Genomic DNA, 24,284 nt, shown 5'->3' with positions numbered 1-24,284 from the left:
AGAAGCAAATCCCAATGAATTTTCAAGAGAGAGAACTAGTGCTTCTTAATGTGTCAAATTCAAGATATGTATCTATCAAGGATGGATCTAGCAACAAGATTCCCATTGATAATATAGTCCTTACAAAGTTCAAGCAGATTGGAGATTTTTCCTACCATTTAGAACTTCTCTTTTCAATGAAGACTCATTATTTTTTCCATGTCTACCGACTAAAACCTTTCACTACTTCCCAGGTTGAGTACTTGGAAGAGTTGCCACCTATAGATGGAGAATTTAATTCAATACATACCTTAGAATATAATTGTGAAACAGAAGAAGAAGTTGAGATCATGTTCTATTTGGGAGTATTTGATCAAATGGTGAGGTTTATCATTAGAGGAAGGCCAACTACCATTATTGAGGAGTTTCCCTATCTCCAAAATGACATTTTGGCTATAAAATAAGTGAATTATGGGCTCTATCTCACTATATATTGTTTTCAAGTAGCTCTCTATTTTAAGCCAACATTAAAGTATGCATAGCATACTTGGTCTTCAACTTTAGATCCATTTTATTTGAATTCTTGAAGATTACAAGTTTCCTTGTCATGTCTAAACATAATACCATGTTTTATCTCCACTACTTGGAGTATCTCATAATAAGTTCTCTTTTTATTTGTGAGAACAAAAACATCTGGATGGGAATTGATTGTAGTTAAGGAAAAATAGAAAAAATATTCAAATTAGAGCCGCACTCGTCTGTGTATATAAAGATGTAACAGACTCATTTCATTTTTCACAGTATGATAATACAAATCAGTCTCTTTTATCTTTCAAGCTCTTGTGCAGCTGACATAGCTTCTTTCTCTTTCCCTCCCCTCTGTTCTAGTGTTTCTCACTTCTTTCTCTCTTGCAATCTATTTCTCTTTCCCCTACATCTCAACCTTTGACAATAATAAGATGTGGAAAGGTTGCACCCATACTTACAAGCTAGCCACATGGATGATTAGTAAAAACTAATGCATGCAAACCCATGTTACACATGTTAGAAGCACAACCTAGTTTCCATCCCTCTCACCATATCAAACCTTATATGTTGTTCATATTAACAAGATGATACACATAGTCACAGAAACCATTAAACCTTATCTACTACAAAAAGTGGGGTGACTATCAATCGTTATCCACGGTGTTGCATAATAGATTTTTGAAGGATTGCACGCTCTACTACAATGCCAACTAGATTGCTGATGGAATTTATATAGAGGTGGATGTGTATCCAAGAAATTCTAAAGGTAGGGACACTAATATGAAATACAGCATTGGGAAAATGTGTCATATGATGCATGCTAGATCCTCAATTTTTTTAACCATTTGAAGCTTCCAAAGGGCCTACAAAAGTAGTCCCATGATTGATAGAAGCAAGAAACCCTATATCAAAGCTGTGAGAAGTGCAGTCTTGTCCTAAATTTCTTGCAACTTAATTCTACTCCAACTTTTACATATGAACCGAATAAGAGGACTTGTGAGATACTAATAACATACAAGCAACGGAGAGGTTGTGGGATACTAATTATATGCATTTCATGGCCTAAAGTAGTTTCTTTATTGTGCTAACAGAGCAACATTGACATGTGTTGCATGCATAAGCTACGTCCATGGTATTGCATTGTTGAAGGAGTGCACCATAGCAAGTTAGGCTGCCATCATGTTTCATGGTGGGATACCACCATCCAACATGGTGGGCACAAGTTGCATGCACATAGAAATGTAGGGTGTATTGCTGACATATGCAACGATTTTTTAGGAGCATGTATGCAAGCATGCATCACATGAGCTGAACCATAATCAATGCTAGCAAATGCAGCTAGATATACTAGGTGAGATATAGTTAATGATAACCTACACATTGACAATGCTCCATGGTAGTATCCATGGCATGTTGGTCTTGTCTTGTCATTGACATGATGAGAACGATGATTGCAATTTGCAAAAGGTCTTGTCTACTATATTGTCGTCTGTGATTCTATCACATCGAAGAGAACTTTACCATGATTGACCAATTGTGCTAGAGCCACAAAATTGATGAAACAACATGATGTGAAAGGCTCCTACAACGGTAGTAGTACTCAATTCATAAGTCCTTCAAATCAAGGAGGCCCAAGTGTGCAAATGGTCCTTTGGGCATAGTTATCAAATAACAAGGCAAGCCAAGCCACCATGGTCATAAGCATCAAGAGATCATAGCCTACATGTGAAATAGTAATCAATCATGCATTGAGGTAGTCACTTTGTACTAGCTATAACCACAATGAAGCAATAGAAGATGTGTGCAAGTGAATGACTTCAATGGAGGCTTTAAAAAAACCATGAAGGTTTTATTCAAAGCATCTATGAACATTTTAAATGTTGAATGTAAAGGAGTACGAGGTTATCAAGGGGAAAGAGACTCGCACAGTAGAAAGCAAGCATCCAAGGTAATTGAAAGAATATTTGGGGAGCTATAGCACCTTAAAGGCCTAAAGCAACACAAAAGGCTACCAATAGTGTCCATGAAGGCTACCAATAGTCTCCATGGAATGTGTCAACGCTCTTTGGCAAGGAAGACCACCCTTAAAGGCCAACTTAAAGATGATTGTCATAAAGCCAAGAGTCAATGATTCCTTCCAACAATGATGATTTGTTAAGCACAAGGGCTACAAAAAATGGGATGCACATATGCAAAAATTGACACCTTTTATATATAAAAGCATGTCAATTTGCAAAAAAAGCCAACTCACATGGCTTTGGGGCACTAGTGTTGTCTGACGATTTCAAGGGGTAGTAGATGCAATGCTCCTTAAAGGAACAAGCTACAAGGGGTAGTAGATGCAATGCTCCTTAAAGGAACAAGCTACAAGATGATTGCCTTGCAATTATAGCTCTAATGCGACACAAGCATTAGAGCCAATGTGCAAATCCTTCTAATTCTTAATCCAATAATCGAATCTATGAATCATGTAAGAATTGAAGGTGCATGGCACTAGGCACTCGTGTGCGTGCGTGCGTGTGCACGCACGAACCTCTCGTACAAAAAGATGATTCTAGTGTAGGTTCTTTTTGTTTTCAAACTCATTAGGGTTTTCATAATTTCTTGTTTTCAAAGAAAATCTGTATTAAAAGCCATACTGACTTTTGGTTTGCAACTTGTGCATAACCCATTATCACTATGGTCCTAATAGTAACATCAATAAAGATTGAGTTAATCTCATAAATAAGGAGAGGTATGGACCAATATTAAAGGGTAAATTCAATGAGTGACCACTCAACTATAGGGCATCTACCCATCGTGATCAAGAAATGAATCCTATACCTAGCTTTTGCCCAAATTCAAATATAGTAAATCGCTCCTTAAGAGATGACAATTTGAGCATGGTAGAAAACATGTGCAAGACGCCAACATGATTTTAATTAGAGCATCAACAAATTCATAAGGTATAACAATGCATCCTTTGCGAGTGATGGGCTAACAAACATCTAATGTCTAGATGCAGATCCTCAACTCTTACACCAAGACAAAGTACACATCTCCCACTTCATAGTTCTCAAAGACATACACCAACTAGCTTTCAAAGATGTTGCTTAGCCACCTCTCTTCAATGGGATGGCACTACAATATTAGGAATTGAATGTAGAGGATTGCAAGTTTCATCTACATTTTCCTCTATCAAAAAAATTTCAACAAAGTTTCATAAATGCAAGACTTGTGGTAGGTACAAGCCTCTTCTCTCAACATTGGGGCACAATACGCAAGGCAGCAAGTAATACACTGCCACTATCATGATAAGCTTGGTGATTTTCAACACGCTGCAAGAATGGTGCACCCTGCTGCATAATATATCATGCCTTTGAAATATGAAGAGTTAGAAGCGTTATACACAAACAGTATACGCAGGTCTTAATCACTTTCAACTCTAATTCTACTTGAGATAACATTTACAGACCATTGATATGTGGATACCACCTAGAGTATAAATTTGTGCAAGAACTAGAGAAAACTAAGTGTATTTAACCACAACAAAATTCCGCCTCACAACATTAAACATTTATGAAGCATGAACCCACACAAAAGAGAGGGAGAGGATTTCTTGGTTTTTTGGGGGTGAGGGGTCGTGGGGGTGTGGGGATGAGGATGGGGTGTTTTGCGTTTGGTGAAAAGAGAGACCATGCGCACATGTGCACATGCATGTTTTCAAGTTAGTAAAAGTTCAGACCTTGCTGTGAAACTTGAAAGAACCGCCACTTTGCTTCTCTTTAATAAAGCAGTAAACATACAAGTCTCAGAATCTCTGACCGGATGCCAGAGCCTTCGAAATTTGCCCTCTAGAGATTCTGAAAGAGAGGGAGAGAGAAAGAGAGAGAGAGAATGGAAAAGGCAGTGGTTTTAGTTTCCAGCCCTTGCATGTGGAGTTGCACATGCAATTCAAAGGACATCCAAGCAACTACACAATACAATGCTTTCCATGCTGGGCTCCAAAGAGGCATTGGGCCACCTTGAAGCATACAAAGTGCTTACCAATGTATCAACTGAATATGGCCCCAAAAACTATACAAGTTGGATGCTGCACACGCAATCATGGAAAGATCCTTAGTGCCACAGGCTCCAATGTGCCTTTCATCCTTGATATAAGTTTGAATGTTTCCTCTGCTTCCACTTGCTGCAGAGGATCACTCTTTGCCATTCCTGCAACCCGGTCAGGATGAAAACGAAGAAGAGCCTTTTTGTACGCAGCATTCACCTGCTCCACCACAGAGAGAGAGAGAGAGAGAGAGAGAGAGAGAGAGAGAGTCATTGGACATGTACAAAGGTACTAATGATTTCAATAAGCATCATACCATACAAGTACACAAACAGCAGCAGCAACTAGGTTTACCACCAAGCATGTCTTTCCAGCAATGAACAGCAAAAGTTGGAAGTTTGCCTAGACAGTAAACATGTAGTAGCAGAGAACTGATTGTACCTAGAAAGTTGAAAATTCAACTACAGGTTCCGTCAAGATCAGAGACAATGTTTTGAGCACCAAAAACTTCAGTGGTCACCACAGAAAAAGATCTGTAGCTTGTGCACTGAAATCTGAACACAACCACACTGCACACCACATGTGCATACACACCAACTACATAAATTAACTGAAGTGCTCCCAACATAACATTACATTCAATTGACTAAAGTGGGCCTTAAAGGTACCCGGGTTTTTTCCAGGACTACATTTTGTGAGGCCCTAGTTGTTTAAGAGTGCAGTATGACTTGCAAAAACACAACTGGATTGCTGTAAAACAAATGGGTGTGAATTCATAGTATGCTGACAAGACAAGTACAGGCTAGCTGTGCAGTGCTTAACTGCAATAAACTTGCCTTTCAAATCCTAATTGAGAAGAAACGCTACCTGAAAGAGGACAAATCAGAAAAAGGAAGAATAAAAGCAATCGGGACAAAAAGAGTTACATGTTGAGCTGTTGGGAACGATCCTCCATCAACTGGAATCCCTAAACGACGCAATAGAGTTGCCATGTCCTTGCAAGAAGCAGCAACACGCTCAAGCTCCGACCGTACACGGCCTCGTACAAGTTCTTTGTAGCCCAGATTTTGTTCCTCCTATATCAAGTACAGAACGAGTTATGTCAAAATTAGAAACCTGGTGACAAATTCATGGAACCAATGCAAGCTTGTAAGATAAACCTGAGGCCATAATTCACAAGGCTAAGGCACTGTTGAATATAACTAGAAAGTCTAAATTCTAAATGTCAAAAAGAGGAAAATGAATTGCCTACAGTTTCACACAGGCACATTCATGCATATTTTTTCACCATTGGTTTACTCCTTTAATGTACAACCCCTCAATGTGGGGGCATGAAGCCCCGCTAGGATCCACCATGCAAACATGACTCCACACAAGCCATACAAGCACCATAAACAAGCATAATGGGACCAAATGTAGTGCTTACCTCCCAAGCCATAGAGCTGCTACACGCTCACCCTACAGGACCCAGTGCCTCTATATGCTCTAGGGGTCAATGCTCTCATACAGTTGCACAATTGCAAGTGGATAATTCATGCCTTGCTATTAGGTATGCTTCAAGTTAGGTTTCTCCAAGATGGACATTGTAGTTTGTTGCAGCTGGAAGTAATCACTCTCAATGCCTCAAGTTTGTGGCCCCGTGTTCGTGGAGCTACCCACCCTTAGATCTTGTGGTCTTGACAAGTGGGGAATGATTCTAATCAAGACAGGTAAACAGTAATGCTTGCTCGAGAGTTCTTATAAGTGCTTCAAAGTCTCATGGGTTGGCTTTCGGATACAAATATAAGGTCCACTGGTCAAAATCTCAAGCTAAAAGAGACGTAAAGCAATAGTATTTTGAAAAAGCGTTCACACTTACTGACCCTTAGTCTCATGTCCACAATTCTACGTATACCACCCACTATACCCAAGGATGTTAAAGGGGGGAAAATTTTACACACAAATTGGAAAACACTTCTATCTACTATTGATCAGACTTCTTCCAATCTATGGGAGGCATAATGCCCTTAATCCAAATGGTTCCATATGAGACCAATTTGGGAATTTGCACTACTAGCCCAATAGTAAAAAGGACAGCCAAAGCGAAGATAATAGCAACAAGCAATAGTGATAAACAATCAAAATATCTCCATGATACACACATGAAATGGTGCTACAAAGATGGCATTATCAAGAGCATGAGAGAACGTCCTCCTAGATGTAGCCCATGCATGTGTGGAATACAAAGAGCAAGCTCCATGTGGCATGCGAGCTAGCATGTCATTCTCCTATGGAGAGGATCTCAGCGAGCACAATGGAAGGACACAAACACACAAAGACAAGAAGAGAGAGATAGCAAGAAGAAGGAGAAAGAAATCTGCATTGGCTGAAGATGAATGCTGAATACAACAGTGTGGACACATCAGTCCCTGCATGCAGCCCAAAGCATCAATAAGGCACCAAATCAGGCTGAGAATGATGATGGCAGCAACACTAGACACAGAAGAGTATGCTGAAGACTGTGTGTGAATCACCAACGTACAGAAGAATATGTCTACTCATCCAACCTAGCAGCTATAAATAGCTAAAAATATGCCAAACTGGCCGACTATTGTCTGGGGCCTAAACTATGGCCAACCTGCCACTAAAAAACAGCAGATTGCAGTAAATGCAATCTGACTGCGCAGAAAGCCTGCAAAAATGATGACATGGCAATCACAATGTCACAAGATCATGAAATTTTATTGCTTTGCTTAACATTTGATTAAAAGTTAATCAAATGTGCAAATGTGACTTGCACATGTGAGGTGCATGTCAATTATTTCATAAAGTGGAACCTAGGACTCCGAGATATTAGTTGGTGCTAGAGGCAAAAGTTGTAATAAGTTATGTCTCACAAGCACTAGGTGGTACTCGATGTCAAATTTTGGCCTATATCAATTTACTAGCCACTAATGTCAATGGTCAGATTAGAGACTAGGCATTAATGAAAATTGATTTTATAAATTGGATAATGCTAAAAAAATGGGATTACAAGGCTAGCACTTGGCAAAACTTACCCATACAAGTGGAAAAAACGTTTTTACGGGCTAGTGGAAATCTCGAGAGTAGTGAAATCCTAATCAAGCACTTAACTACAACAATTGGTCATTCCATAAGCATACCAACTACAGTGAGCAGTACATTCAATAGTCTTTGAGGATTCAGTGAAGACTCCCACATAGGCTACATTAATCTACTAAATAAAAGTCAAAGCTTATAGCCTATCTTGAGCACCACTAAACTCAAACTTCACCCCTTTTTCACCCTCATCATAGTCTTTTGCTGCCCCTTTGAGAGTCAAGTTATCATACACGAGCTACTGTAAAAAGAGTACATTTTCTGTATTTGCATCATGACCGACACCAAAAGAAGCATTTATATGACCAACACTCATTCCTTGCACACCATAAACACCAGGCATCATGCCAATGCTGCCATACATGGGGTTACACATATTACCAACCATATCCAAATACATTGGGCCTTGCACACCATGCATTGGTTGTTGCATGCCATAATGAGTTATGCCACACATTCCCGTATGCGGTTCCTGACCCACCATAGCATGAAAAACAGTGCCACCATCAAAGTATCCAAGCTGCCCCATCATTGCAAGCATGCTCGGCTGTTCAAAACCCATTGGATTGGCACTACCAAGATGACCTTATATTTGGGTATCCAATCCCATTGGTACCATTTGCTTTTGCTCATCCCCAACCTTGGATGAAACTTTAGGCTGCACTGGTTGTCCTTTGGAAGCTTCTTGTTGCCTAAAGACATTTGAAGATGGCAACTTCCTCTTTCCTTTCCTGTCCTGTTCAGGAGAATTCAAAAATCTCTCAAACGGTGAATCTTTGGCCAATTGAACAAAGAAATCAGCTCCTACCTTCAACCAAGCCTTGAACTGGGCATAATACTCTTCACCTCCTTGCTGGTCATTCACATCTTGCGGCCTTGCAAGGCCCACTTCTTGGTCAACAATCATACTTTCTCCTTGTTATCCATGCTGTAAGTATGTTCTAAGAATAGGCATTGCATTTTCCCTTTCATTATGTGCATTTTCAAAATGAGATGCATCATCATTGCTTGATCTCGTCTCACTGTAAGATGACATACTTGTTGTAAATGCTTAACTGAACACAATTTCGGCACTAGAGCAAAACTTCTGACCTTCAATCAGGTCCCTCAAGCCCACCAAGTCAAGGGATTTGTGTGAGAGTGAAGAAGGAACTTGAACATAGAGGAAGAGAGAGAGACAATCTGCAAGAGAAGAAGAAAAGAAACCTACATTGAACGAGGAACAAATCTGAATATAGGACTGATTACTCTCCTCACACAACCCACAGCATTAGTGAGGGTACTAGATCTAGCTAATGATGACAGCAACATTGAAGACAAACAAAGATGACGGAGTCGAAGAGTACAGCGGCCAAGGAAGAAGGGAAGATGACGACATATCTGATTGCCAAGTAGAAAATGATTAAAAACAGCCAAATATCCCAAAAACCGGCCGACCTAAATTTAAGGCCAAAAATATGATCAACCAGCATTTAATGATGGTCCGACCAGAGTTTAATGCTAGTAAAAATACAAAAATGCTCAAAAAAATCCCAAAAAATGGTAAACAATGTTCAAGAGGTGTAGACAGTCTAGGAAATGCAAAAACTGCCCAAGAAATGCACATAAAATTCCGAATGGAGAAGAAAATGCAATAAATTGAGTGCTCTAGAATGAGCTACCTCCTCCATCAAAACAAGTTATAGACAAGTCAAAGCTCCTTAAGTCCTTGCCTGACTCAAACTAAGGCTCACTAGAAGGAAATGACAAGGCATGACAAACATAGGAATGCCAATGTCAATGAAGTCCGTCCATGAAGACTGTCGATGAAAAAGCTCCTCGCAATCCTAGGAAGTCCCCTTTGAAACACAAGGGGCCAGGAATTCCACAGCCGCATCACCAAGATTGTTCCCCTCTGAAAGGGATGGGGGGTACAAGGAAACCTTTGGAGGAGAGAGTGGAAGATGGAAAGGAACCTGTGGAAAAGATTGTGCACATGCGGGAATGGGTGTAGCAATAGAAAACTATCTCGGAGGACCCTGCATAAGAGAAGGGGAATGGAGCCTATAAAGCCCGCTCTCATGCCAACCTGTTGTGATAATAGCCCCAATAGAAAAATCCTCAATACAAATAGCCTGCTCAGTGAAGACAACCCAGGTACCAAGCCTAGTAAGACCATAAACTGAGAGAAGTGGAAAGCCCAAGTCTGAACCATAAAGGGCTTGTAAAAGGGAGCTTGGCGCGCGATCAGGATATAAAGGCAAAGTGCCAATACCACAAATAGGCACCGGAACAATGTCACCAATGGTGATGAAGCCCTCACAAGGGTATAGATCCTGCAATAAATCACCTCGTGGAGTCATATGACTAGAAGCTCCACTCAACAAGCCAAGGCCTCTCAAAAGATGAGGCAATCACTAAAGAAGCCTTTTCCAAGTCAACAATATGAAGGGACGTTGATTCAAGGTAACCGCTGAGTAGAGCTAGAAGACTCGGATGTTTTAGCCCCATCATTCGCTACCGAATGAAGGTGATGGGTACTTCTTCCAGCGTTTCTCCTCAAGATGTGTCCCCTTCCCACAGCATGGGCATTTAGGCTTCTTTAAGTCAGAGTCAGAACTTGAAGAACTTTCCTTTCTTTTAACCTTTGACTTCCCTTTCTTCTTTCTCCCCCTTCCTGAACTTGTGAGTCTGTGACAAAAGCTTTGGTGGAGGTGGATCCACTGGCTACCTCCTTGGTGCGCTCATCATACTCCAAAACAAGTAGGGCAAGCTCCCCCAATAGAAGCTTCTCACAAGTCTTCGATGTAAGAAGGCCGGTGTAGAAAACATCAAATTGGGGAGATGGCAACTGAATCAAAAGGATCATGGCCATATCCTCTAAAAAGATCATCCTACTAAGGGATGCAAGCTCATCCCTCATATCCTCCAACCTATTGACATGATCCTTCATGGAAGGAGAATCATCAACGATGAGTATCTGTAATTTTTTCTCAAGAGTAATCCCATGGGCAAATGTCTTCTAATGGTACAAAGAAGCAAGCTTTGTCCACACTTCCATTGATTTCCGCAACCTGCACACATGCACTAGGACAGAATCCTGTAAGCTCATAAAGAGGAAATATCAAGCTCTAAAATTGAGCCGATCCCATAAGGCCACGGGATCCATTGATGATCCAACTGTGGGATTCTCCACTGGACGTGGAATAAGGTGGATAACAAACTCCCGAAGATCGAAGGTATCAAGCATACACTCTACCTTACATAACCAAAGTGAGTAGTTGGAACCATCTTGGGCAAAGAAGAGAGTACGAGCACATGCATCAAGGGTGCCATGAATAGCATATGAAGGCCAACAAAACAAGCCTTCTGTGAAACATGGAGAGAAAGGGGAGGAGAGGGATCCCGTACAAATGGACTAGGTGACCTCCGTTCGTCATGTGAACTAGCACGAAATCTCTCTATCTCTCAGAGGAAGAAATAAAGACCTCGTCTTCTGAGTCAACAAAGAACTGGTGATAAGACATCTTTGATATCCTACAAAACATCCACAAGGAATCTGCGTTTTGGCAGTACACAGCCCTGAAACAAGAAAAAACGGCTACAAGATCACAAGGCGATGTAGAGAATCCTCTTGGGAGAGAGAAATTGTCGCTTATGCAAGGACTATGTGCGTTTGTTGAGGAGAGCTATCGGCCGACCAAGGGACGCTGCATTTGCAACAGAAGATTGTCACCTGACTGAGGATGTCGCCTCCAACAATAGAGAAAGTGGGCAGCAAAATGGGTACCTGGCACAAGAAAAGCGGATCCCTCCAAGCAAAAAGCTGTGTTTTTAGCAAAACACTAATGTGGTAAGGCCGCTTAGCAGTTTGGAATAGTCTCCTCCACGAGAAGTCAATTCTGTGTCTCTCTTAAACAATGATACTATGCTCTGATACCATGTGAGTGCATAACGGAAAAAGGAACTCGAACACAGAGGAAGAGAGAGAGAATTCTACAAGAGAAGAAAAGAGACCTGCATTGAACAAGGAACAAATGTTGAATACATGAGGAGGATTGATCAATCCCTGCGCACAGCCCATGGCATCAATGAGAGCACCAAATCAAGCTGATGATGACAGCAACATCGAAGGAGGAGGAAAATGATGTTTAGTTGGCTTTGGTTTTTACTGGGTTCTAAGGGGAGTTGGAGAATGCACCTATAAAGGAAGGACGGAAGATGATGATATATCTGACTGCCAAGTGGGAAATGTCTATATATAGCCAAATATCCCAAAAACTAGCCGACCTAAAATCTGGGGCCAAAAATATCATTGACCAGCATTTAATGCTAGTAAAAATACCAAAAATGCTCAGAAAAAACCCAAAAAGAGTAAACAATGTTCAAGAGGTGTAGACAACCTGGGAAATGCAAAAAACTACCTAAGAAATGCACATAAAAGTCCGACTAGACGAGAAAATGCACTGAAATGCAATAAACTCAGTGCTCTAGAATGAGCTACCTCCTCGTCAAAACAAAAGATAGACGAGTTAGAGCTTCTAAAGTCCTCGTCTAACTCAAACTAAGGCTCACAATAGGTAGAAATAACAAGGCATGACAAACATGACTGCTAACAATTTGATGGTATCCTAGCAACAGAACCATGAAACCAACCTTCCTCCTTGGGGAGGGTGATAATAACCTGATTTAACAATAGTTACAAGTAAATAATCACAAAAACTATAATCCACACTTTACCACTTTAGTCTTGGACAATCGACAGCCTATTGCCCCAAAATTGACACCCTTGCGGTATTTCTTTATCTTCAATAGCAAATGAATGAAGTACAACTGAGATTCACTAATCTCCTCCACTAATCCAAGTGTCTCTTGTTGTCAATGACCAGCAAGCCTTTAAACTAATATGCCCCTTAATGTGCTTGGAAATTGGCCTTTACCTTGCTCCTTGCGAGACAAATTTAGCCTCAAATTTGATTTTTATTGGCTAACCTCTTGAATCTCCCTAAAATTTTTCAATTTGAACTATTAAAATTTAAGTCCTAGGGCCTCAAATTCCAAGCATGCATTCCAAGGCAGCTGTTAAATCCTAATTTCTACTATAAATTAGGGTTTACAACAAAGATTGACCAAAATCTCTACCTCTAATGACTCAAATGATTGGATTTTGTTGAGATAAATAAAAGATGGCATTGCTCTATCTAGACAGCCATGAAAGTTGTCTCCACTCATGGAACACCCTCAATATGATGTTGCCTAGCTTAAACAACCCTCAAACCACTGCCACCTACTGATATATTCTTTTCTAGGCATGTCACCGCCTCATAAAGAGCCTCCTAATGTGAAAATGGCATGTCAATTGTTGTAGCAACAATGGCATCCTTCTTTGTGTGTGTGTGTGTGCGCGCGCGCGCGGTTGCACAAGGCTAAAATGACCCCCCTCCTCTCTCTCTCTCTCTCTCTCTCTCTCTCTCTCTCTCTCTCTCTCTCTCTCGACCTCAAAAACATTTTTTCCGATTGCATAGATAAGTTTTGAAAAGTGGCAGCCTTCTAATCCCATTTTTCAACATTATCCAGCTTATTAAATTATTTTTCAAGATATTAATTTTAAGAATTAATTGAATAATTATTTTAGTATCTAGAAGAATAATTTCACCAACCAATAATTAAAGGGGCTAGGCCAATTTGTCTCCCAAGTATCCATGAGCAATAATTGATCCTTAGATCGACATTAATTAATTAATTAATGCCTAGTCTTGAATGTCACCACTACTAACATCAGTGGCCGATAAATTGGTCTAGGCCCAAATCTGACATTGGATACTACCTAGTACTTATCAAGCATAACTTATTATAATAGAGACACAGAAGCTCTGACATTTTAGTGTACATTTCTTTATTTTAGGCACATTTCTTGTGCATTTCCTCAATTTGTCAATTGGGTTTATAACCCCCACTAGTATCTATCTCTTCCAGGACTGCCCAGGATACTCTCTCATTATTTTTTCCATTTTATAGTGCAATCTAATTGCATGTATTGCAGCCACATGAATTTTAGCAAGAGGTCATATTTTTTGCCTATTTTGGCAATAAGCCAAATTTGGTGGTTCTTTGCTAGATATAGGAGCCACCCCCCACTTGATCTACACATTTTTCTACAAGTTGTGCATACTTCGTCTCTGACAATCTCCGACTTTGGTACTGCCGTCTTTATCAACCTGATCTGGTGTCCTCACTAAGGCTGTGGATTGCGTGCAAGTACTGATCAATCCTCCCTTTATATTCAACATTCATTTTCAGTTAGTGCAGATTTATTCCTTCTTTTTGTTGTCTCTCTCTTTCCTTCCCATTGTGTTCATGTTCCTTCTTCCCTTGCATAATCTCACATGGTATCATCGCTTGAAGTGCAACACATTTGAGCCAACCCCTCCCCAACCCAAAGAGGTAGCCACCCAACCTTCAACACATAGATAATATCCTTGCATTAGCTACACAAGCACCATCCCTTGCTTAAGATGACATGCTTCCAGCCTGGGCAACAATCTTTTGACTGTAGGCGACAGATTTTTCACATCAATTAAAATACTCTTCAAAACTAAGAAAATCAAAAAATCACATGTGAGAACTCTAGCCATACCCATGTCATCACTCAACTTTGCATTAAACTATAGTATAAGGTAGTCATAGCTAGATTAAATCAAGATAATAGGCTACTGTAAGAAAGCCACCTCTTGCAATGGTGGGCATCGAGTATCCACCCTTGATGTTAGTGGAAAGATATGAAACCCTCAAGCTCCAAGACAAGGGCAGTTTACAAATGATTATCAAAAGATATGGTACATTGGCAATCTCTTGCCTTTTATACCAAAACCTAAAATAAGTTAATTAACCAAACTAAAAGGGTATAAAATTTGCTTTCATCTCTACCAAAAAGTTTTGTCCTCAAAACTTTAAAGACAGAAATGGCCAATGGATGGTGGATATAAAAAAGTGAGAATCCAATACTGAAATATCCATGTAGAAATTCTCCATTGAAAAATTGGAAAAAAAAAACTTCCATTGAAAACAGTGGAAGTCTAGAATGATGTCCTAAACAAGGTAGTTGAAATCCCCTTTCTTCTTGGAGAGGGTAGAAATTCCCTAATTAAGCACTTAATCACAAGCATAAAATTCACATAAACTGAAAATACACACTTTACCACTTCAATCTTGGACATTGGACACCCTGTTGGCCCCAAAATTGGCGCCCTTTGTGGTATTTCTTTATCTTATATTGCAAATCGAAGGAGTACAATTGAGATCCTCTAATCTCCTCCGCTAATCCAAGTGCCTCTTGCTATCAAAACTGACTAGTAAGCCTCCAACTTGTGATTTGATATGGACCATAATAGCGATGAGCAAGCTTATTATGCCCTCCCTTAAGAGATGAATAACGAGACTTAGATACTTTCAAAAATATCCATTCTCTCTTCAAAATCCAAATGCCTTCGTTTATCATCCGCATGGGATTTCATAGTCTTTTGTGCCTTTTTGATATTTTATTTGCATTGCTTCATTAAGGCCTTGCTTCTTTTCTGAATCCTCTCGAGCAAGAGGATTCACTTCATCGTGAAACAATATTGAAGGTACTTGGATCTTGTTGCCATATAAGGCCTCAAATGGGACATGCCTATACTCATGTGATGAGTATTATTCTAAGAAAACTCTACAAGATTAATCCAATGATCCCATGCATTCTATGTATCATAACAAAAGTGTCTCAAATAGATCTCTAGCCACTTATTGACCCTTTCCGTTTGTCCATCTGGTTGTGGATGATAGATAGTGCTTGGAGTAAATTTGGTTTCCATGGAAGTAAAGAGGCTTTTTCAAAAATTTCCCATGAATATTTGTATCCCTGTCAGAGATAATCTTCATACGTAAACCATGAAGTTTGAAAATTCCTTCCATGAACTGATATGTCACTTGTTTGGCTAAATACTGGACTTTGGTAACTAAGAAGTGGGCTGAGCTGGTAAGACGATCAACCACAACAAAAACATTATTCCAACCCTGCTTAGTGACAAAAAATCTTACAATTTCCACAAATTCCATAAAAGAAGAACATTTTATTGTGGCACCACCTTTGCATCAACATACCAAGAGAGTCGTTTCACAATGGCATCTTCTTTATATAAAGATGCCATCACGTATTTACATTCTCGATCCTTGCTTTTGTCCTTTTTAAAAATTTCCTTCAATGTCTTCTAATACAATCCGTGCTTATGTCAATCCATTTATCATGTGGAATGGATAATAGTTAAAATAGACTACTAGGCAACAAATTGGAGTCCTTGTTCTACTGGCACAATAAGCACTACATCACATAATCCTTGACGTCTTTCCGAAATCCTTTCCAATAAAAACATTTATGGATCTTATAAAAGGTCTTAAACAATCCAGTATGCCCTACCAAAGGAGAAGAATGCATCTCCTATAATATGCATTGCTTAAATTATGTCTAAGGAGTCAAATACACTCTCCCTTTGAACCAAATAAGTCCATTTTGTCACTTGAAATTGGAAAATTCAAATTCATTGCCTTGCTGTAATTTTCTCATTATATTGGCAATGTGCTCATCCAACAAATATTCTTCCTAAATATCCTGGATCCAATCTTTGTGTAGGATAGAAATAGTAGAAGCAGAACATACCCGCATCCTAGATAATTATCTGCCACTACATTATCTTTGCCTACCATATAGAAAATCTCAAAGTCATAGCCCTAGAATATAGCTAATCGCCTTCTTTGTTTGAGAAAATGATTAGGTTTTAAAAGAAAATATTTCAATACTCAATGGTCACTATTAACTTTGAAATGGTTGCTATAAATGTAGTGATGCAACTTCTTGATGGCATGAAGAATGGCTAACATTTCCTGCTCATAGATGTGAAGTTCCATTTCTTTATTATCCAACTCCCTGCTTTCATAAGCAATAATACCATGATCCTGGCATAATGTTGGATGTAAAGTCCCTACGTCTCCGTGTAAATAGTCTTATGGGTGTGAACACACCCTTATTATACCTTGTACCCTAACATATAAATACATTCTTTTATTCTTTATGTACCATCACGAACCGGTACACCTATCTCTGCGTTCACTCCCTCTAACTCTCAGCTCTGCTCTGCAACTCACACCTTGATCTTACACTCCATTGCGCACTCTCCCCTTCAAACTGGTACCAGAACACAGAGCGCATGCTTCCCAAGTCAAAGGCAGCTCGTGACCTTCGGCAAACAGGAGACGAGTAGCAGTCGGGTAGAACCAAGCAACAGTTCCAACGCTACCAGAGTGGGCTACCGGGCAGCGACAGTGGACTTCGTACCCAACGCGACGTTGCAAACCAGCGACCACGACTTGCAGTGCACGCGGGCACCAACTGCTACATGTGACAACCAAGCGCCAACGAAATCAATTGTCGCGATAGGTCAACGGGGGTTCATGCGTCACGTGAGTCAGACGGGCAGTCGACGGGGGGTTCTAGGTCATGCAAGTCTGAAGTCGGGGCTCCACGTCACACAACGTGACTAGCAGGTCAATGGACCTCATCACGTCATTTTTCTTTAAGGTCACAAATTCGTTTTCTTTTTTCAAAATTCTCTTTGAATTTCCCCTTGGCCTAACGTGGGTTTGCGCGCATAAGCATGGAGTCCAGATTTGTGCATATTTATTCCCAGAAATTTGGGGCTTTTCAGACTGAGTGCTGCTCATGCAAAATTGAAGCATTTGCGTCAAAAATTGCAGACATAGTGCGCATTTGAATTGGGGATTTCGCCAAATTTACTGAAATTTTGCTCATTTAAGTGAAATTTCTCAACATTGGATCCATAAAATTTGGGGCTTTTGCTGTATTGGTGAAATTTTGTTTAGTTGAGTCAAATTGGCTGACATTGGTGCACAATTGGACTCCAGAAATTTAGGGCTTTTGCAAATTTTTATGAAATTTTGCTAATTTTAATTTTTGTCTGTTTTATGCTTTCAGGAACATATATTAATGCAATCAGGGCAGATCAGTCAATGAAATTTTGGGGATTTTGTTGAAATATGTGGTTTTTGGAAAAGTCAATGCTTGAAATGCACTTTGGGAATATTGCTGAAGCAATCTTGTGGTTATAAGCAGAGTGATTTGAGCATTTTTTATATACCACTTGTGCGATTTTGGAGAAATTGCAAAGATTTCTTGGTGTTTTGGATATAAGAAGATGATACAAGCGCATACATATGCAGTACACATGTTGGACACCTCCCATTGAGTTGATGTATTGCTGATTATTCATGTTGCAATAGTCTCAGTGATCATTTGCAGATCTAGGATTGGTGTAGATGTATTTTTGGTGATATTGCTAAAGTGGGAGTTACCTAGCAGTGATGTATGCATCTAATGTATGCTGAAATTGCAGTCATGCTGCTGAAAGTCATTCGTTCTACTGTTGTACATGTACTTGGACTGAATCTTGCTATTATTTGCTGAAAAATTGGGCTGAAATCAGCTGAATATTCAACTCATTTTTGTTGTCATAAATTGCAGCATTGAATTTCTGGTTTATTGCTGAAAAATGGCCGCAAATGCTTCTAGTAGTAGTGACACAAAATCCCTCTTTGAAATCAAGAGGTTTGATGGCACTAGCTTTGACTTGTGGAAGGATAGGATGCAAGGCATTTTGTTTCTCAAGAACTGTGAAGATGCTCTCTTGGAGACTAAGCTTGCAGCTATGACAGATGTGGATTGGGCTAGACTTAATAAGAAGGCCATTGCATACATTAAGATGGTAGTGTCTGATGATGTACTTACAAACATCAAGTGTCTTGATACAGGTTATGCTATATGAAAAAAGCTTAAGGACACTTATGAAAATACAACTCCTGTGAATCAAGTGTGTCTTATGCATAAACTTGAGAACATGAAGTTGGATGAGTCTAAGCCAGTATCTGAGCATGTGAGTGCTTTCACAGGGGCTTTGAGTCAGTTGCACGACTTTGGTTTGGCAGCTTTCGATGATAAATTGAAAGCTATTTTCTTACTGATAACTTTGCTTGACAGCTGGGAATCTTTGGTTGTGTCCCTTAGCAACAATCCTGCTTTGACTTAGAATGGTGTAAGAGGTTCAATCCTTAATGAAGAAATCAGAAGAAAATCTAGTGGTGAAAGCAGTGGCTCAACTTACCATGAGAGAGGCAGATCTACAAAGAGGGGTAATGCAGCCAGGCCAGCAAAGGGAAAAGCAGAAGCAAAAGCAAGGGCAAACAGCAAGATGTCACATGCTATCAATGTGGGCATAAAGAGCATAAAAATCCTGATTGCCAGTACTTCAAGAAAGAGCAAGAAAGAAAGAAACAGCAGGGTAAAAAAAAGAAGGACGATAAGAAAGATGATGACAGCTCTTTCTCAAAAGAAGTTGCAAAGGCAAATGTTGCATCTAGTGTGGTGATTGAAGAGCTTTCTGATACTGAAGAGATACTTGTTGTAGCCTCATGTAATGATGCAGATATTATGGCAGCAACAGGTGATATGCACATCACCAAACAGGAGCTAATCAATGCCTTACTTTGAGCCCATGATGGGCTGTCACAATCGTGGATAGTGGATAGCGGTGTCTCTTTTTATGTTACCCCCTCTTTGGAGTCATTTTCTGAATACACTGCAAGTTGCCTAGGCAAGGTTTACTGGGGGAATAACTATGCATGCGAGATAGAGGGTGTTGGCACCATTCAGTTGGCTCTTGAAAATGGCCAAGAGCTGATTTTGCAGGATGTCAAATTTGTACCTAGCATAAAGAAAAGTCTACTATCAGTTGGACAACTTGATACTAAAGGGTATTTTACTACCTTTAGTGGTGGATCTTGGAAGATCCATAAGGGGCCTATACTGATTGTTAAAGGCAGCAAAAGGGGGACTTTATATTACTTGCATTGTAAAACATTACCTCGCAAGTTCTTGGCTGTGACTGAAGTCCATTCACATATGGAGCTTTGGCACAAAAGACTTGGTTATATGAGCCAAAAAGACCTTCAAGTTCTCTCCTCTTCAGGGAGATTTGATGTAAAAGGATCTGGTCTTGAATTTTGTAATGATTGCTTATATGGAAAACATGTGAAGTCTCCTTATTACTTTGATGTCATTAAGAAGTCTAATGCTCTTGACTTATTACACTCTCATGTGTGCACTATGCCTATTAATTCGTATGGGGGTGCACGCTACTTTGTTACTTTCATTGATGATTTCAATAGAAAGTTGTGGGTGTATGTACTTAAAAGCAAAAAGGAAGTGTTGGATGCTTTTAAAAAGTTTCATGCTTTTGTTACCACACAAAAGGGCTTAAGTTGAAAGACATAAGAACAAATAGTGGGGTTGAGTATGTCTCAAATGAATTCAACAAGTTTTGTGAGATGCATGGCATTAAGAGGGAGTTGACAGCCCCTTATAATCCTACATCAAATGGAGTGACTGCAAGATTTAACCGCACACTTTGTGAGAGAGTCAAATGTATGCTATCCACAGCTAATCTCCCATAGCAATTTTGGGGAGAGACTCTTAAAACTGGAATTCAAGTATGCAATCGCTCTCCCAATCGTGCATTGGAAAATGGCATTCCTAAAGAGGTTTGGTCTAGCAAACCTGCTTCATATGACCATTTGAGTGTCTTTGGTTGTGATTCTTTTGTGCATGTACCTATAGAACAAAGGACCAAACTAGACATCAAATCCATCAAGGGCATCTTCATGGGATATGGAGATGAGGGAGAGATGGGTTATAGAGTTTGGCTTCCTCGAGCAAGAAGATAGTACACAGCCGAGATGTAGTATTTAATGAGGCAAAGTTGCTGAAAAATGCTACACATGGTGATCTTGACAAAAAAGATGTCAAATTTCAGCATGAACAGCTAGCCATTCAGCAGCCATTGGCTGAAAGTTCTATCCCTTTCAATGCTGAAAATGAGCAGCAACCTATTGTGCTACAGCCAGAAGATCATGGGCAGCAAATAGATGCACAAGATGAAATAGGACAGCAATAAGAACATGCTGAAAACGGATTACAGCAGCAAGAAAATGCTGAAAATCAACCACTTGGTGATGGTGTGCACATTCCTCAAGATGTAGGCCCACTGCCTGATAATACAGATCATTGGGTAAGAAGGTCTACACGTGTCAAAAGGCAGCCACAGAGATTTCAGCCATCTTTGGATTACATTTTGTTGACTAATGAGGGTGAGCCTCTGACATTTAAAGAGGCACAGTCATGTGAAAACAAGAGAAAGTGGGAGCTTGCTATGTAGGAAAAGGTGAAGTCTCTATATGCAAATAACACATGGGAGCTTGTACCTTTGCCCAAGGATAGAAAAGCTATTCCTAATAAATGGGTTTACAAAGTGAAATGTATTGATGGGAAGCCCAAGTACAAGGCACGGCTGGTTGCTAAGGGCTACACAGAAGGAAGGCATAGACTTCCAAGAGGTCTTTTCACCAGTGGGGAAGATGACTACGCTCCGCGTTTTGTTTGCTCTCACTGCATTCTTAGATTTAGAGTTGGATCAGATGGATGTGAAGGCTGTTTTTCTTTATGGTGACTTGGATGAAGAGTTGTACACGAAGCAGCTAGAAGGATTTGTTATTCCAGGAAAAGAGCATTTGGTTTGTAAGCTGAAACGCAGCTTATATGGGCTGAAGCAAGCCCCTAGACAATGGTACAAAAAATTTGATACCTTTGTGCTCAACCATGGATTTAAACGCAATCATGCAGATCACTGCTTATACACTAAAAAGACTGATGATGGAAGCCTTATTGTGCTGGTTTTATATGTGAATGGCATGCTGATTGCAAGACAGCATAAGAGTACTTTGAATGCTCTTAAAAGGCAGCTGAGTTCAGCCTTCTCCATGAAAGATTTGAGGCAGTTGAACACATTTTGGGCATGCGCATTAAAAGAGATAAAGGGCAGCATTTGTTGTTTCTCTCACAGGACAAGTACATCAGCAAAGCACTTGACAGGTTTAATATGGCTGATGCTAAGCCTCTTGGTGTGCCTTTACCACTACAAACAAAGCTTAGTAAATCTGATTGCCCTAAGGACGATGCAACTGTTAGTACCATGAAGGGTATACCTTATGCATCACCTTGTGAATCTTTGATGTATGCCATGGTTGCAACTCGCCTTGACATTGCTCATGCAGTGGGAATTGTTAGTAGATTCATGTCTAACCCTAGCAAGCCACATTGGGAAGCCGCAAATATTTGAAAGATACACAAGAAAAATGTATATGCTATGGAAAGGGTGCACTAGAGTTGCAGGGATTTTGTGATTCAGACATGGCAGGAGATCGTGACACTAGAAAATCTACCAGTGGGTATGTTTTAACTTTGGCTAGTGGAGCTATTTCTTGGTGTTCAAGATTGCAGAAAATTGTGGCACTGTGTACTACAAATACTGAATATGGCTTGGCCATTTGGTCAAGGATTTTGGTCTTTCTTCACGTACTCCAGTGCTTGGTTGTGATAGCTAGAGTGCAGTATGTCTGGCTAAGAATGCCATGTTCCATGCACGTACCAAACACATAGATGTTCGGTATCACTTTATTCGGCAGGTCCTGGATGATGGTCTTGTCACACTGACTAAGGTCAAAACCCAAGATAACTCTGCAGATGTTCTCACTAAGTGTCTTGTAAAGGCTCAGCATGAGCATTGCAGCCGTTTAGTGGGAGTTGGTTAGCTTAAAGGTACCACTTCGGGCCTTTAAGTGGGAGATTGTTGGGTGTAAAGTCCCTTTGTCTCCATGTAAATAGTCTTACGAGTGTGAATACACCGTTATTGTACCTTTTACCCTAACATATAAATACATTCTTTTATTCTTTGTGTACCATCACGAACTGGTACACCTATCTCTGCGTTCACTCCCTCTAACTCTCAACTCTGCTCTGTAGCTTACGCCTTGATCTCGCACTCCATTGCGCACTCTCCCCTTCACATAAAACAGCCCCAATATCATGACCACTAGCATTAGCAAATATGGTAAACTCCTTGGAAAAGTCTAGGCATACTAAAATAGGTGCTAAAATAAGAAAACTTTTCAACTCATTGAAGCTCATCGTGGCTGTAACATCCCAAAAGAAAGCTTCTTTTTTCAATCTATCAGTGAGAAGAGTTATTACATGGGCATAATTCATCATGAATCTCTGATAAAAAGAGAATAGTCCTAAAGTTCTTGCAATGAAGTAGGATTCTGTGACATGGGTCAATCCTTGATGCATTGTACATTCTTTGGGTCCACCACGATCCCCTTCTCACCAACTATGTAACCCAAATATTCTACCTCATTGGCCATATAAGCACAATTGCTTTTCTTCACAAACAGCTTATGTCTTCTCAATGTAATGAGGACTTCTTTGACATGCTGGGACTAATTTATACAAGAATGACTAAAATCTTGTTCAGAGCTTGGAAAGTTACACGTGCATTGGAATGCCCAAATGGCATACCCAAGAAGTGATATAGACCCCTTATGTCCTAAAAGCCATCTTGTACTCATCACCTTCATTCATCCTAATTTGATGGTATCCTTATCTCAAATCAAGCTTGGTGAACACTTTTGCATCCTTGACTTCATCCAATAAATCATCAATGCAGAGGATGTTGGGATGTAAAGGTCCTTTATTCACCTCCGTGTATTTTACACGTGTATTGTTATGTTGTACATGTGAATGCACCCTTACGGGCCCTAAGTATAAATACATTTTATTCTTTGTGTACCAACACATTGTTGGTACACCCAAAATCTGTTCGTCACTCTTACTCTCACTCACTCACCTGTTCACTTCCTCTGCTGCAAATCTTCATGCTTCCGCTACCCGCGCGCTCCAACAACTGGTATCAGAGCTGATGTTAAGGTGCTCGCGCTCCTCGAAGTCCGCGTGAGACATCACCAGCTCTTCGCTCGCGAGAAATCAGTAAGTCGTCACTCATACAGGTCAGGTCGCCACTGTTTCCAGGCACGTGTATGTGCTGGATAGTCAGGCGACAGTGTTGCAGGTCACGTTTTGTGCAAACGACAGCCTGATAGACAGGCGACAGGTCAATTTTTGACCAGGCAGGCAGTCACGAACGGGTCACGAGCAGCCAAGCGCAGGCTGCACAGGTCAACGCAGGTCACGAAACTGCAGCGACAGGCTGCGTGGCATCAGCCGCAGACTGCACAGGTCACGCGATGCAGTTTCGTCATGTTTTTGAGCAGGCGACAGCTCACGCAAGGCTGCGTGGCATTTGACGGGCAGCGCAGGTCAACGGCTGCAGATTCGACACATTTTTCTTCCAAAAATTTTTTAAAATTTTCTAAGGTTTACTGCAAGCAACCCCTTTGCCACTGACAGGAGTTCACGCGCGCAAGCACAGTTCTCACATTTGGTCAAATTTGAACCTGGAAATTTGGGGCTTTTCCCAGATTTGATGTTGTTTATGCTTGACAATGACATCTGTGTCAGAAATTGCAGACATTGTGCGCATTGACCTCAATTAATTTGGGGATTTTTCAAATTTGTTGGAATTTTGCTCATCCGAGTAAAATTTCTTGGCATTGGACCAAGAAAAATTGGGGCTTTTCATGTATTGATGTAATTTTGCTCAACTGAGTCAGGTTG

At 40.3% G+C, this 24,284-nt stretch overlaps 1 protein-coding gene across 2 annotated transcripts in view; it reads right to left on the bottom strand.

Annotated features, from left to right (window-relative positions):
* Window positions 1–4,236: 4,236 nt before the first annotated feature.
* Window positions 4,237–24,284, bottom strand: part of LOC148028824 (Chaperone DnaJ-domain superfamily protein) — a 45,899-nt gene continuing 25,851 nt past the window's right edge. The window contains exons 4-5 of one of the 2 annotated variants that reach the window (XM_087687601.1): window positions 5,464–5,613; window positions 4,237–4,756 (exon numbers count right to left, since the gene is read on the bottom strand). In XM_087687601.1, coding sequence (XP_087543727.1) covers window positions 4,592–4,756; window positions 5,464–5,613 — 315 coding nt within the window. In that variant the 3' untranslated portion in view covers window positions 4,237–4,591. The remainder of the gene's footprint in view (window positions 4,757–5,463; window positions 5,614–24,284) is intronic. The other variant, XM_087687602.1, reaches the window with a different exon arrangement.

The sequence above is a fragment of the Lygodium microphyllum genome, chromosome 11, assembly GCF_053477565.2.
Source record: "Lygodium microphyllum isolate KBCC chromosome 11, Lygodium_microphyllum_v1.1.10, whole genome shotgun sequence".
Classification (NCBI taxonomy): Eukaryota; Viridiplantae; Streptophyta; class Polypodiopsida; order Schizaeales; family Lygodiaceae; genus Lygodium; species Lygodium microphyllum.
Note: the sequence above shows the minus strand (reverse complement) of the source record. Positions and strands in the feature narration are given on the sequence as shown.